At 58.1% G+C, this 14,680-nt stretch overlaps 1 protein-coding gene across 1 annotated transcript; it reads left to right on the forward strand.

Annotated features, from left to right (window-relative positions):
* The first annotated feature begins 998 nt into the window (after positions 1-998).
* Positions 999-13,185, forward strand: sv2a (synaptic vesicle glycoprotein 2A). The gene is made up of 13 exons (XM_088409950.1): positions 999-1,196; positions 2,658-3,397; positions 4,915-5,095; positions 5,167-5,318; positions 5,588-5,721; positions 5,794-5,883; positions 5,991-6,098; positions 6,712-6,800; positions 7,397-7,561; positions 7,693-7,826; positions 8,270-8,476; positions 8,768-8,927; positions 9,534-13,185. Exons 2-13 carry the CDS (start codon positions 2,773-2,775, stop codon positions 9,715-9,717), a joined length of 2,229 nt encoding a protein of 742 aa, XP_088266076.1. The 5' UTR covers positions 999-1,196; positions 2,658-2,772; the 3' UTR covers positions 9,718-13,185.
* The last annotated feature ends 1,495 nt before the right edge of the window (positions 13,186-14,680 follow it).

The raw sequence follows: 14,680 nt of genomic DNA on the forward strand, positions 1-14,680 counted from the left end.
ACGCCACATCGCCCTCGGTGCCACCTTGTGGCGTCTGACGGCGCCATCGCAGCACGGCTTGTCGAACGCTTTCGAGTCGGACCCCTTCAGCCACAGCATTTTCTGGGGCCCACGAGTGCTAATTACGGCTTCAGGTTTCTGAAATAGCTGAAAGTTTTCTTCGATTTCTACAAGTTTTTTGTCATCAAGTTCACAACTCAACACTCACCCGCGCTCACTTCCAAACACATATTTAACATGGCTTTGCGACAAACAGAATTGCTTTACACCTTTCCTTTCCTGTCCTTTCCTTTCCTTTCCTTTCCTTTCCTTTCCTTTCCTTTCCTTTCCTTTCCTTTCCTTTCCTTTCCTTTCCTTTCCTTCCCTTCCCTTCCCTTCCCTTCCCTTCCCTTGCTTTGCTTCGCTTCGCTTCGCTTCGCTTCCCTTTCCTTTCCTTTCCTTCCCTTCCCTTTCCTTTCCTTTCCTTTCCTTTCCTTTCCTTTCCTTTCCTTTCCTTCCCTTCCCTTCCCTTCCCTTCCCTTCCCTTCCCTTCCCTTCCCTTCCCTTCCCTTCCCTCGCCTCGCCTCGCCTCGCCTCGCCTCGCCTCGCCTCGCCTCCCTTCCCTTCCCTTCCCTTCCCTTCCCTTCCCTTGCCTTGCCTTGCCTTGCCTTGCTTTCCTTTCCTTTCCTTTCCTTTCCTTTCCTTTCCTTTCCTTTCCTTTCCTTTCCTTTCCTTTCCTTTCCTTTCCTTTCCTTTCCTTTCCTTTCCTTTCCTTTCCTTTCCTTTCCTTTCCTTTCCTTTCCTTTCCTTTCCCTTCCTTTGCTTTCCTTTGCTTTCCTTTGCTTTCCTTCGCTTCCCTTCCCTTCCCTTTCTTCCTTTGCTTTCCTCCATTCGTGTCACCTTTCTCGCTTTAAAAGTCAAGCCGTTCTGTTCAAATGTGTCCCGGCTTCCCAGGCGCAATTCGGGCCAATCAGAAGGCGCGAGCCCGGCGCACGTGCGGCGTGCACGCGCCACTGCGCCAAGGCTGTCCGGCGCCGCGCACGCGCAACGGCGCACACACGACCGCTCGTCTTTTTTTTTTCCTCTGACGAAGGCTGGATGGGAGGGGGCGCGGTGGTCCCGTGACGTCACCGGCCATCAGTACCACGGAGGGGAAAGGAAGGAGAGGAGCCGCTTTCCCTCGGCCGCGCTGAAAGAGACCTCCGAAAATCGCCAAGGTAGGACGAGGTGATGTTTCGGGCGCTCGCGTGCGCGCGCGGGATGCCAAACGGAAAAAACGAGCCGTTTTCGGGGACGGACGCTAATCGCCCTCAATTGGCTGCGTTGGCTCGAAGAGATCAAGAGACGCGCGCGTTTGCGCGACCTCCGCCGAGGAACGGCAAACGGCCGTTGCTCGTCATTATTCATCGTTATTAGGGATCAGATGTTGCGCGAATGACGTTGCGTGCATGCGGACGAGGAGGGTCGCGGCGGCGGTGGGGGGGCTCCAGCGCTGTGCGTCAAAATGACCTTGTCATGTGCGCTCGTGCGCCCCCCACCACACTCACGCGCGCGCCTGATGGGAGCGTCGAATGCTCGGATGAGAATGCAGATGATCTTTTTGGGAGGAGGACGCGCGTTTTTTGCCCCCCCTCCGGTCACTCCGGTCCGCTATCTTCACACCATCGTCGTCACGCGCCGTGACGTCACAGCCACCGAGGGACCGAGGGCATTTTGGCCGATATATCCTTGGTGGTTCTCATTGGCAAATTCGAGTCCCCCCTCCCCGCCCCCGCCCAGAATACTTATCAAGTCAGCCACTTAGGGCCCAAGACCATTTCGCTTTGTTTTTTCTCCCTCGGTGAAGTTGACTTGAGAGAATTCACTATACGGTAGAATCATCTCAGTTCCTTGTTGCAAAAATGCTCGCTCCTCAAAAACGTTGGCCGGAATTTGTTGACGAGTGTCGCAACGGCAAAAAAAAAAACAAAAAAATACCCAGCGATCCAAATGACTGTCGCCTCGCCTGTTCGCTGGGTTCGGTCACGTGACGCGCCTCGGTCGACGTCAGTTTCAGTCGACAGCAGAGGGCGCTAAATGATAAAATGGCCGCCGCCTGAAATGGACGCGGGCCTCATACCGAGGCGACGTCGGTCACCGACCCTCCCCCGCCGAATCCGACAGAGGAACGTTCGCTGCGCGGCGAGAGCTAACGCGATGACAAAGCTCCACCGGGAGCCGTCCAAACCGCGCGTGAAATGTTGCGAAGCTGACATTTGTCACTCGGGGTCCCGAGCGGAGCGGACGCGCGTCACGCGCTCGCCAAATGTCAGCGGAGAGCGCCGCAAGCTAACGAGCGAGCCGAGCTCGAGCCGAGCTCCAGCTAAGCGCTAACCCGCCTCGGCCAAAGCGCCGGCTAAAGTCACAGAATTCCGACGCTCGCTGGACTCCGAGTCACGCGTTTTGCGTTTTGAAATCCCGACCCGGCCCTGAAACGAGCCCGATTTCGATAGCGCGAGCCCGTTTGGAAAGCCCGCCCTTTCTCGGGCGGGCGGCTCCGACGAGGAAAGAAAGAGCGGACGCGGATATGCAGGCGTGGGCCGGGTGGCCGGCGGGCCTTCGCTCGATGGGATGCGCAGCGACGCCAGCGAGCGAGCGAGCGAGCGAGCGTCGACCCATCCCAACCGTCATCCGTTCAGGGCCGGGCGCGCGGGAGCAGGAAGGAGAAGAGAAAGTAGCTCGCAGCGTCCGAGGTCGCGCGCCCGGAGCGTTCCTCACCCCCCTCCGACGCAGCCAGCGAGCCGGCGGTCCGAGATGGACGAGGACGGCCGTTACCGGGACAACCGCTCCGACTTCATCCGCGGGGCCAAGGACATCGCCAAGGTGGCCAAGAAGCAAGTGGGCAAGAAGATGGGGCGCGGCGTGGACAAGATGGCCGACGAGTACACGCGGCGCTCCTACAAGCGCTTCGAGGAGGAGGAGGACGAGGACGAGGACGGGTACGCCGGGGTGGCGGGCGGCCGGGACGGCGGCTACTACCGCGACGACGGCCGCGCCAACGAGGAGGACGCCCGCAGCGACTCCACCGAGGGCCACGACGAGGACGACGAGATCTACGAGGGCGAGTACCAGGGCATCCCGCGGGGCGACCCGGGCAAGGCGGACGGCGCGGCGCCGCGCGCGCAGGCCCGGCAGCAGGCGCCGCGCTTCCGAGACCTGTCGGCGTACGAGGGCGAGCGCAGGAAGGACCAGGAGGAGCTGGCCCAGCAGTACGAGAGCATCCTGCAGGAGTGCGGCCACGGAAAGTTCCAGTGGACCCTCTACTTCGTGCTGGGCTTGGCGCTCATGGCCGACGGCGTGGAGATCTTCGTGGTGGGCTTCGTGCTGCCCAGCGCCGAGAAGGACATGTGCCTGTCGGAGCCCAACAAGGGCATGCTGGGTAAGGGCTCCGCCCGGCGCCGTAGCGGTTGATCCGGGTCTCCGCACCGGTGGCGCGAGGCCTCGGCGGAGCGCGGGGCGCCGCCGGGCCGCTTTCGGGCCTCCGTTCCTTTCTGTCCGTTGATCGTGAGCGCCGGCGCGTATCGGCGTAGCGGCCGGAGCCCGAGCGCGTGTCTCGCTCGAGCGCGTGTCTCGCTCGAGCGCGTGACTCGCTCGAGCGCGGCCGGCCGGGAAAAGTGGCGAGACGTCGCCGCGATGCGGTCGAGATGGGCTTGGGGGAGGGGCGCTTTGGATGGGGGTCCCACCACCTTGAAACTGGATCGGGGCTGCATTTTGTGCGCCCCAAAATCGATGACTTTCTCTTCAGGTGTCCTTGGGTGGAACAAATGTTTTGGCTCCTTGTTTTTGGAATGAAAGCCGGTCGTTCTCCCTCCTTTAAGTGCAAACGGCCCCCTTCCTGTTCAATTTCTGCGTTGGGTTCTGGAGACTTTTTTTGCAGGTTCTGGAATCGGGCCGATTATTGTCAGGTTCGGGCAACCTCAGACATTTAATAAACAAACAGGAAGGAGGACAACTAGGTTCCTCTCCTCGCGAGGAGGGCGGATAGGAACCTGGACTTACTCAGATATCCTTCCGGTCTGGTTACACATCCTTTCCGCTCCTCATTCATACAAAAGCCGTTGCCGCTCGACAAGGGTTGGGGGAGAGATCCGGGAACAAGGTAAACAATAAGTTTCCCCCCGGAAAAGCAAACAAAATCTTTGACAGCAAAACAGCACCTGCCGGCGCGCCGTCGAAGGGAGGCAAAGCAAATAGTCGGGGAAAGCGGCCGTGACGGGGCCAGGATGTTGCGGGGGGGCCAAGCGGCCCATCTTCTCGGCGGGCTCGGAAGGGAAGTGGGGGGAGGGGGAGAAGGCAGAAAGCGGAGGACGATGGAGAGTCTGCGACAACCATGTCGAAAAGCTCCGGGCTCCGTGCGTGTGCCGCTGCAGTCTTGTGTGTCACGCATTCACGGAATGGGGGGGGGGTCTATAAATAGTCGCGGAGCGTTCCCTCTCTCCGCGGGCTCGCGGGGGCGGCTCGGCCACGCCTCCGATACGTACGCCGGCTCTCCGGCGTGGGAGCCACGCGCAATCATACGCGCCGTGCCTTTTCAGCGAATCGGGCCGGAAAGGAAAACGGGCTCGCTCCCTTTCGAGCGCTGTACGGCACACGGCGGTAGCTCAGGACGTTGCCGTCAAATTCAAATGGCGAGTTTGGGGAAAAACGCCACACCCACCAATCTTTCTTTTCATTTACCGTATTTTCGGATTGCAGTTTGAGGCTGCGCGAAGAGGTCGTTTTTGTAGGAATCCCAAAACGGGTCCAAAAATGTTTTTTCACGCAAAACCCGTCCCCAGCCCCAACCTTTCCGATGAACCGCCCTCGCCGGTACGCGCGTGCTTCCCAGGCTTAGCGGACGGACGGCGCCCTCTGGCGGTAAAAGTATGTCTTTTTATTTGTCGCCCGTCCCCCCAGGCCTGATCGTCTATCTGGGGATGATGGTGGGCGCGTTCGTGTGGGGCGGTCTGGCCGACCGCATCGGGCGGCGCCAAACGCTGCTCATCTCGCTATCCATCAACAGCGTCTTCGCCTTCTTCTCGTCCTTCGTGCAAGGCTACAGCTCCTTCCTCTTCTGCCGCTTGGCCTCGGGAGTCGGGTGAGGCCGCCACCGCCGCCGCGGGAGACGGCCCGCGGGCTCAACCCGTTCTTCCCGTTTCCGCGCGGCAGCATCGGCGGCTCCATCCCCATCGTCTTCTCCTACTACTCCGAGTTCCTGGCCCAGGAGAAGCGGGGCGAGCACCTCAGCTGGCTCTGCATGTTCTGGATGATCGGCGGCATCTACGCCTCGGCCATGGCCTGGGCCATCATTCCGCACTACGGTGACCTTCCCCGGCCGTTCGGAAACCTCGCCGTCGGACGGGACGCGACCGTAACCCCCGAACCCTTTGCGCTAGCCGCGTAACCCCGACGAATTCCGGAAGCGGAGAGCGGGAGCTCCGCGCCCGTCCCGCATACGCTACGGTACTTGCGTCCGGTATGTCGCGGAGGCAAGGGAACGGCCCCGACGCCGACCTAACCCCGACGCGTTCTCGGAAGCTCGCTCGAAAGGCGCGCCTTTCAAATGGCCGCGCCCCCCCCCCCCCCCCAGGCTGGAGCTTCCAGATGGGCTCGGCCTACCAGTTCCACAGCTGGCGCGTCTTCGTGCTGGTGTGCGCCTTCCCCTCGGTGGCGGCCATCTCGGCCCTCACCACCATGCCCGAGAGCCCGCGCTTCTACCTGGAGGTGGGCCGCCCCCCCCCCCCCCCCCCCTCCCCGGATTCCGGCTCCTGACGCGACCGTTGTTTGGGCCCGCAGAACGGGAAACACGACGAGGCCTGGATGATTCTGAAGCAGGTGCACGACACCAACATGAGGGCCAAGGGCTATCCGGAGAGGGTGTTCTCGGTAAGCCGCTCCGTTTCCTCCGCCGGCGAGCGGCGCCGAGCCCTTTGCAGCGGCGGATATCTGTCTCCGAGCGCTCCCGTGTCGCATTTTCATGGGTTCCGCGCCAGGTGACCACCATCAAAACGGTGAAGCAGATGGACGAACTGCTGGACTTGGGGGACGGCGCCGCCTGGCACGAGAAGTGGAGGATAAAGCTCACCTCGCTTTTCCATCAGGTACGCAAAGCGGAGCGCTCGCCGATCGGGAGCCTCCGACCCGAGCCCCTCCCTTGACGCGGCCCCTAAACGCTGCTTTGCCTTCAAGTTTCTGGCCGAAAATAGCAAACTTATCTTCGACTCCCAGCCCCTCTTTCGGCAGCCGTCGCGGGCCTCCTCCGACAGAAACCCTCCTTCCGACGGGGCGCAAAATGAGTTTGACGCCCGCCCGCGTTAGCCTCCTCCGACAGAAACCCTCCTTCCGACGGGGCGCAAAATGAGTTTGACGCCCGCCCGCGTTAGCCTAAAGGGGGCCGGGACGAAACCAGAGCCCTTTTCATCCCAATGGGTTGGATTCCTTCCCGGGAACCCCTCGACAATAGCCGTGTTGTTTTTTTGCCGTCGTCCTGCACATACGGCGAAATAGAGCAACGGCCACCCGGGGTGGAGTGCCTAGACTCACAAAGGCTTGGTAAAGATCCGTTTTTGGCGCTGAATGAGTTCAATCGCCTCGCCTCCAAATACGGCCCGGCGACAGCTCAGAATAATCATTTGTTTGAAGGATGCAAAAAATGGGGAAAATGAGCTACACGCTGATGTGAAGATGCGTTTTGTTTTTCCGCTGCGCTTTCAGGTGTGGAGTAACTTCCAGACGGTCTTCTCCCCCGAGTACCGCCGCACCACTTACATGATGATGGCCGTCTGGTTCTCCATGTCCTTCAGGTAATCTCACCTCGCCAACCCTTTCAACGGATTCTACGTTTTGCTAGGCGGCTTGGGATTTTTTTTTCAAATGAGGCGGACGGGCCGATCCGGACACCCGCGGGGTGGCGCTCTCCGCCTCCCGTTCGCAAGCCTTTCGAAGGGGCGGCGGGACGCCGCGTCGAAAGCGGTCACGTTTTGACGATCGACGCCATATTTGAGGCTTCCGGTGTTGCTTTTGATTTGGTTTGCTTTTCCTTTGCTATCACACGTCAGAGAAGATCCGGAAGGTGGCCGAAAGTTTCCCTCAGAGGTGCTTTAGCGCGGCTCCGGCTATAAATAGCAAGGAGTGAACGCCCGGGCGTGAACGTGCGGAAAGGCCCTGGCTACTGGTAGCGCTTGCGGCTTTGGGCCGGGGGCGTCCGTCAGACATTGTCGTCCAACTGTCAAATGACTCTGAAGTATAGTGATGACAAGCGGCGTTGAAGAAAAAAGGCCAAGACAAATTGGAAAGGAGCTTCCGACAGCTCATCTTTACTCTCCCGTTGGCGTTGGCCCGTTCAAAAAATCGGCGCGATTCAAAGCGGCTTTCGTCAGAGTTTTTTCTGCCGACGCAGCTACTACGGTCTGACGGTGTGGTTCCCCGACATGATCAAGTACCTTCAGAAGCAGGAGTACGCCTCGCGCACCAAGGTCTTCGTCAAGGAGAAGGTGGAGCACGTCACCTTCAACTTCACCCTGGAGAACCAGGTGCACCGCCAGGGGGAGTACTTCAACGACAAGTGAGTGGCGCCCCCGCGGCAAAATCCTGCCTTTCGCGCCGAGAGAGAGAAGAAGAAGTAGCAATCAGCGGAGTTGCTATCCCAAGCGACGGGAGACGGCTGTTTGACTCATTCCCGCTGACGCTTTCCAGGTTCATGAACCTGAAAATGCGCTCCATGGTTTTCGAAGACTCCTTGTTCGAGGAGTGCTACTTTGAGGACATCACCTCCAGCAACACCTTCTTCAAGAACTGCACCTTCATCGCCACGCTCTTCTACAACACAGGTGAGCGCGGGGCCTTTTCCCGGATTCAAAATAAAACCCGGCGGGCGAGGGTCGACTCAAGCGGGTCCTCGGGGCCGCTACGCCCGCCGTTTTTGGAGCCATCGGCGGCGGCCTGAATAGTTCCGTCGGAGGACAGCCATGTGCGAGGCACGCGGGACGACGGCGGCCCCGCTCTTCTGTACTACGAGCGGCCGAGGTCGGCGGTGCGTTTGGGCGGCCGGCGGATCGGGTTCTCCGCGGAACGGCGGCCCGGATCGGGAACGTTGCTTGACGGATGGGCCGCGGGCGCGCGGAAACCTCGGCCCAGCCCGCCAAACCTTTTTTCCCTTTGGAACGCGAAAATGACGTGCGCTCGGTCACCCGTGAGCGAGCGCGGTGGAGCCGTCGGGCGGCCCCTTTGACGCGTTTCCGTATTTGTGGTCCTCGCCCCGGTTCCCCCCAAGACCTGTTCAAGTACAGGTTGGTGAACAGCCGGCTGATCAACAGCACCTTCCTGCACAACAAGGAGGGCTGCCTGCTGAGCGACGTCAGCGACGAGAACAACGCCTACATGGTCTACTTTGTCAGCTTCCTGGGCACCCTGGCCGTCTTGCCGGGCAACATCGTGTCGGCGCTGCTCATGGACAAGATCGGCCGCCTCAGGATGCTGGGTAAAACCCGGCAGCCGTTTTATGCCGCCCGCCGCTCTGCGTTCCGTCCTCTGGGCGCTCCAAACCATTTGGAGGATTTGACCGCCGAACATCTGCAAATTTACGTACTGGCGGATTTTGGGGGGGGGGGGGGGGGGGGGGGGGGGGGGCTACACTTTGGTAGCAAAACCATTTCGCCGCAATCTCGCTCCATTTCACAACGCGCGGCGATACTAAGCAAGTCGGGTGCTTTTCGGAAAAGGAAAATCTCACGTCCCAGCGAATGAACGCTTGTCTCCTTGGCCTCCCCAGCGGGATCCAGCGTGATTTCCTGCGTCAGCTGTTTCTTCCTGTCGTTCGGCAACAGCGAGTCGGCCATGATCGCGCTGCTCTGCCTATTCGGCGGCATCAGCATCGCCTCCTGGAACGCCCTGGACGTGCTGACCGTCGAGCTCTACCCGTCCGACAAGAGGTAGGCTGCGCCGACGCCCCTTCCTCCTCGACGTGACGGCCTGCCGGGCGCTCGCCGTCGACGCTGGGATCGCCCGCCTGCTTGCGGTCGGGCTATTCTACTGCCGCCCAGTGGCCGGACGCTGTATTACACGATGCGCCGCATTCTCATTGCTACGGTAGTTTGATAGACGGATGGATGGATACGCGTGACGAATAACTGGATGGATGGATGGACGATAGATGTGACGAATAACTGGATGGATGGATGGACGATAGATGTGACGAATAACTGGATGGACGATAGATGTGACGAATAACTGGATGGATGGATGGATGGACGATAGATGTGACGAATAACTGGACGGACGGACGGACGGATCAGCAGTTCTCAATTGGGGCTGGGAGAATATATCAGACTTTCCGCAAGTATAAGCAAAGCTCATTTCATTCTTTTCCTTTCAAATTAAGAGCAATCGATCCCAAATTTTGTAATAGTGACTTCTTTGCAAAGATTTATACGAAGGCGCGTCGTCATTTGTAAATAGGCATTTTTTTTTGACGCAAATTTCCCCCCCGGGGACCACAAAGTCGATGTCGTCATCATCCCTCGCCTGACCCCTTTCAGGACCACGGCGTTCGGCTTCCTCAACGCCCTGTGCAAGCTGGCGGCCGTGCTGGGCATCAGCATCTTCACGTCCTTCGTGGGCATCACCAAGGCCGTGCCCATCCTCTTCGCCTCGGGGGCGCTGGCGGCCGGCAGCTTCCTGGCCCTCAAACTGCCCGAGACCCGGGGCCAGGTGCTGCAATAGTCAAAGGTCGCGCAAAGGTGAGATTGGAGCGGCGGTCGCAATCGCTTTCCACGGAATCACCAATTTGTAGAGCGCGTCCCCAAAAAGTCAACGGGGAGGCTCTTGATGCCGAGACGTACAAAATCCAACAGCCCATCTACTCACGCGCAAATCTTCGCATTGATGCCTTTCTTTAAAAAAAAAAAGAAAAAAAGAGGTGTTTGTTCGACAGCCGTTCCGTCGACGGCCAACCGTCGCGGCTTTGTTTTGTCGCGGCGGGTGCCAACCCCAACCCCAACCCCGTTTGCCCCTTCCAAACCTCTTTTCCATCCCGGGTCCGACGTGTTCCCGTCTCCATTTGAAGCACAAGAGCGGCTAGCGCGAACGCGCCCGCTTTCCCGATGGCCCCTTTCGGACCCGGGAGGCCAGGAACTCCGAGTCGCCCCGCCATTCCCGCTCCGGGGTTCTTGACTTTGGATTCATATAGGACAGATGATGTGGAAAAAAAATTGCGCTACCCCTCCCGTCCAACAAGCGGCGCTAACTAAAATGCTGAAGGACAAATAAGCAGGATGAAAAGAAGTTATCCATTCACAGTATAGTCACCTCTGTCCACCCCATACCAATACCGTAACTTGATATTCTTAACGAGAACTGCGCAATCCATCCCCAAAGCCGTTCGCTGGCGGAGCGAGCGCGTTCGTACTTTGGGCGAGCGCCGCGTGACGGCAGGCTGGGCAAAGATACACGGACTGAGGAGAAGAACCGGGAGCGGACGTGCGGCCGGTGCTCGGTGTCTGCTTCAGGCAACCTGGAACGTTTAATAAACGACAAACGGGAAGGAGGACAACTAGGTTCTTTTTCTCACGAGGAGAGCGGGCAGGAACCTGACCTTCTCAGACCTCATTTCAGTCTGGTCACAGATCCTTTCCGCTCCTCCTTTTTCCCGTACAAAAGCCATTTCCGCCCCGAAGGGACAACAATGTAAACGGTCGGTTTACGATAGCGAGGAATGCAGCTGACCGGCCCATGCTGGAACATCAAGAGCCAACGCTTTTGCCGTTTGGTGGGGTCGCGGCGCCCGTCTCCTTTTTTACAGCCGCATCAACTCCTCTCGTCACAAACTACGGTAACAGAAACGTTCATCCGTACCAATCTGCCAATATCGCTTTTCTTTCTGGGCTTTGCAAGGTGGGGAGCGCGCCGCAAAACACGCAACGGCGGGCGTCCGCCGGCGCGTTCCGCGGCGCGTCCTTCGCCATGAAAAGACCGAGCACCGACCGCAGCGGCGTCCCCATCCCCAAACGCGGGACCCAAGTGGGCCCGGGCCGCTTTTCCGTCCGTGTATTTTGGGGGGATATTCGGGGCGCGCCGTCACAAGAGCGCTCGCCGTTCCGCCGGCGACTCGCCCCGGGAGAGCCCGGTGCAGATCGTCCGTCCGACCTTCAGTTCTCCCTCCCTCCGTTACTTGAAAGGCTCGGCAGCAGTGAGAAGAAGCGGCGAGCCTAGCCGAGCCGAGCCGAGCCGAGCCGAGCCGAGCCGAGCCGAGCCGAGCCGAGCCGAGCCGAGCCGAGCGGCGGCGGCGACAAAAGCAGATCGGTCAGCTCCGACTAGCGGGCCGCATTGGGAAGTTCCCGATAGGGTTCCTGCACTCTGAAAGGGGCTATCGCGAATCCCTTCTCCCGGCGCGTGTCGGCCAACGTCCAGTATGCACGCGCGTATCGGGCCGCGGGCTAACGTTAGCCTCCCTTTCCGGTCCCTCGCCGCGTTCTTTTCGCTTTTTAAAAAGATAGACGGAGCCGCGCCGATCGTCGGCGTCACGGAAACCACTGGCGCCAAGCGGACGTCGGCGGGATTCCGGTGCAATATGGAACCCTCCCGCACAATGGTTATTACTATTACCTTTCTTTCACGAACGGCGCTAAACAAAGCGTAGCCCCCAGGCCTCGGCCGATAGGCGGCACTAATAATCCGCAGAAATGAGATTCGCCGCCGAGGGCTGAGAGTACAAGAGCGCAGGGTAGTTTCCTCCCAAACGCGACGGGGCGCGTTGCAGGAGGGGGGCGCCGAGCGCGCGGAACAGCGGCCCCGGGAAGGGGCTCGGCCCACGCCTGACCTCCGTTCGCATCGTTTTTTCCAAACTGCCATTTTGTAGGATAGCAGCCATAGTTTAAGGACGGGGCGGCCGCGATCGCGCTTCGGCCCGATTAGGCTAGCGCCTCGTTCCCGAGGTGGATTCCCACCTCGCACCCGCCCCCTCCGAAAAAGGGCAATACGGAATCCCGTTCTCGAAAACATCGAAAAGCCCGAGTCGGGTCCCAATTTCCCCTCGCCTTCTTCGGCCCAACAAGTTAGTAGCGGAAGGTTCCAAAACGCGCGACGCCCTCAGGTCAGGTCGCGCGGCAAAAATGGCCCCAATCCATTTTGGAATAAGGCTGTAAGACGCGGAAGGGAACGGACGCCACTTTGGATGCGCGCGCTGGGGAAGCCGCCAAAAGCAAAGAGCACAAAATCGGAAGCCGCGCAGTTCTGGACCCCGTCCCATTTTTTTAAAGAGCCATTGTTTTTCAGGCGTGTAGCCCTTGTTGTATTGTTGATTTTGGCCAAACGTTTTCTACCGCCGCCTCGGTGCCGCCGAACAATAATAAGGTAGCTCTCTGAAGCTTTTTTGTTGGCCTGCGCCGGCAGTCGCGAGGCCTCTCCCGACAGGATATCATTTTCATAGATATCAGCAGAAAATGTCCCCAAAGCACGCGGGAAAGCCGCAAAACGGGATTAGGCAAAAAAAAGCCGCAAAGAAATCAAGCGAAAGGCCGCGCGCGCCCCGGGGCCAAAAACATTTGCGGGGGCGGGCGGGCGGTTTGAGCCGGGGACGGGCTCCCGTCTGTTTCCGTTGGGGGAACCGGCGGCGCCCGCCACTTGCGAGCTCCCCGGAATATCGGCCGCCCGACTGGTGCGCGTCCGGGGTTCCTTTTGCGCAAGGAAAGCGTCTCCGCGGCAACGGCGCTCAGTGGCGCGCCAGCACAAAGAGCTAACAGAGCAATAAGATGTCCCCATTGATTTTCCCTACTCCGGCACACAAATCATGAAAAAAACAAAACGCACCGGAAGGCGTCCTTTCCCCGTCCGTTCAATGTAACAAAGAATTGATCATCTTTGTCGGTGTTTATCGTGCTGTAATGAGTAGTTTCATTGTAAGCGTAGCAAACCGTGTGTGCGATCATAAATAGGAAAATCGAAAACAAAAAAAAAACAAAAGTGTGGATTCCGGTACGTCGTCTTTGATTTTGTGTGTTTTCTAAAAGAGGATGGAATCCAAGTCAATACGTGAGTGTTCTGGATGGCAGTCGAGCCGAGCGAGACTTTGCTTTCGTTTCGAAGCCGTGATATTTTTCCCAAATCTCGTCATGGGGTTTGCAATCCGCCCTTTAGAATCACAATGGAAAAAAAAAAACAAACCCACAAAGAATAAAAGTTGTGATGAGAGCAGCATCTTTGTCCGTCCGCTTCTTTCCCCCCGATCCACTTCCGTCGCGCCTTCTGAAAAAGTGATGGCGAGGATGACCGCAGGGAAAATTGCAATAGAATAGGGATTGCCGTCGGTATTTTTGATTCCAGGTGCTTTGACACGCTTGGGATTTTTGGTTTTCCAGTTTTAGACTAACCTGTGTAAAAAAGGAGTCCGCATTTGTTTAAAGTTGATTTTTTTCTCTCTTTCGATGTTAAAAACCACGCAGTTTTAGGTATATTTATTTAGCTTTGGAGAAATTGGAGCCGGCCTAGCAAAAAGATGACCTCAGGGGGTTTGCCCCGGGGTCTTTGCTGGCATAAACATACTCAGAAAGGTCACGTGCGAACAAGGTGACATGAGCGGGACATCTTCAGAAAAAAAAAAAAGTCACGTCCAAGGTCTTTTTTAACATTTAACAATGTTAACATTGTTAACATGTTAACATTTAACAATGTTAAAAAATGTTGTTTTTTTTTTTAACAAATGTCATTAAATAGTCAAGAGTTTGACGAATGAATTAAAAGTGTCACTCGCTAAATAAATGCCTCATTCCTTCGATCGATGTTTGATTCGTGAAACAAAGCATTCGATTGATGAAGGAATCAATGATGACACGCCGTCGGGCGTTTCCGGATGATCCGTCAAGCTGTCAAGTTTGATGGGCGGGTCCGGAGGACGCCGACGGGCGGGCCCGGCCAACGGAAGCGCCGCAATGAGACTTTTGGCCGCAACGAGCAAGCGGGGCTCCGTCTTCCTTGTCTTGGCCGCCATTTCCGAGCACAGCGAAGGTCACCGCCTTTTGCCCGTTCTTTGCAATATTGTACGTCACGCTTTCACGAACACTTTCGAAGCCAGAGTCGGGAGCGCAATTCCCCCAGGGCTGAAATAAACCAGGTTGCGCACTTTTTCTGGCCAATTTGATCGTTGCGAATTTGATCGTTGATCGCGAATACGCCTGTAAACCCAAGTTCGGTACAATTAAGCGCGCCGTCATCGCGGGCTCCGGTCTTATCGCTGTTGCACTGGACATCGCCGCGGCAGTTTTATGCGTGTCGCAATCACCAAGCGCTTCGCTCATTGCCGAGAAAAGTACGCGACAGCCTCTCGCCATCGCTTCCGCGTTGCGAGCCGCGTTGCGAGTTTTGCTCACCGCGCCTATTTCTTTTGCGCATGCTCAGAGTTCAACGCACACAATTCCGTGCGCGTAGGCGCGCACGCTCCCAAAGCCTCGCGTGACGTGGCTTTGCAGGAAACTAACTCTTCGACAATCGGACCGGAGCTGCTACGACTCGAGGCAACCGCCAGATGGCCCCAGCGCCACCTTTTCGGACGTTGGCCCGTGACTCCGTGCGACCGCCGGATGTCCTCGGGCGACCTTTGGAGACGTCGGCCATGCCGAGACCTCGAACGAAAATCTTCGGCATCGTCGGCTTAACCTCCGATCACTCGAAGGAAGTTTACCTGGCGCGTGGA

This window comes from Hippichthys cyanospilos, chromosome 3 (assembly GCF_059441005.1).
Source record: "Hippichthys cyanospilos isolate Australia breed blue-spotted pipefish chromosome 3, RoL_Hcya_1.0, whole genome shotgun sequence".
Lineage (NCBI taxonomy): Eukaryota > Metazoa > Chordata > Actinopteri > Syngnathiformes > Syngnathidae > Hippichthys > Hippichthys cyanospilos.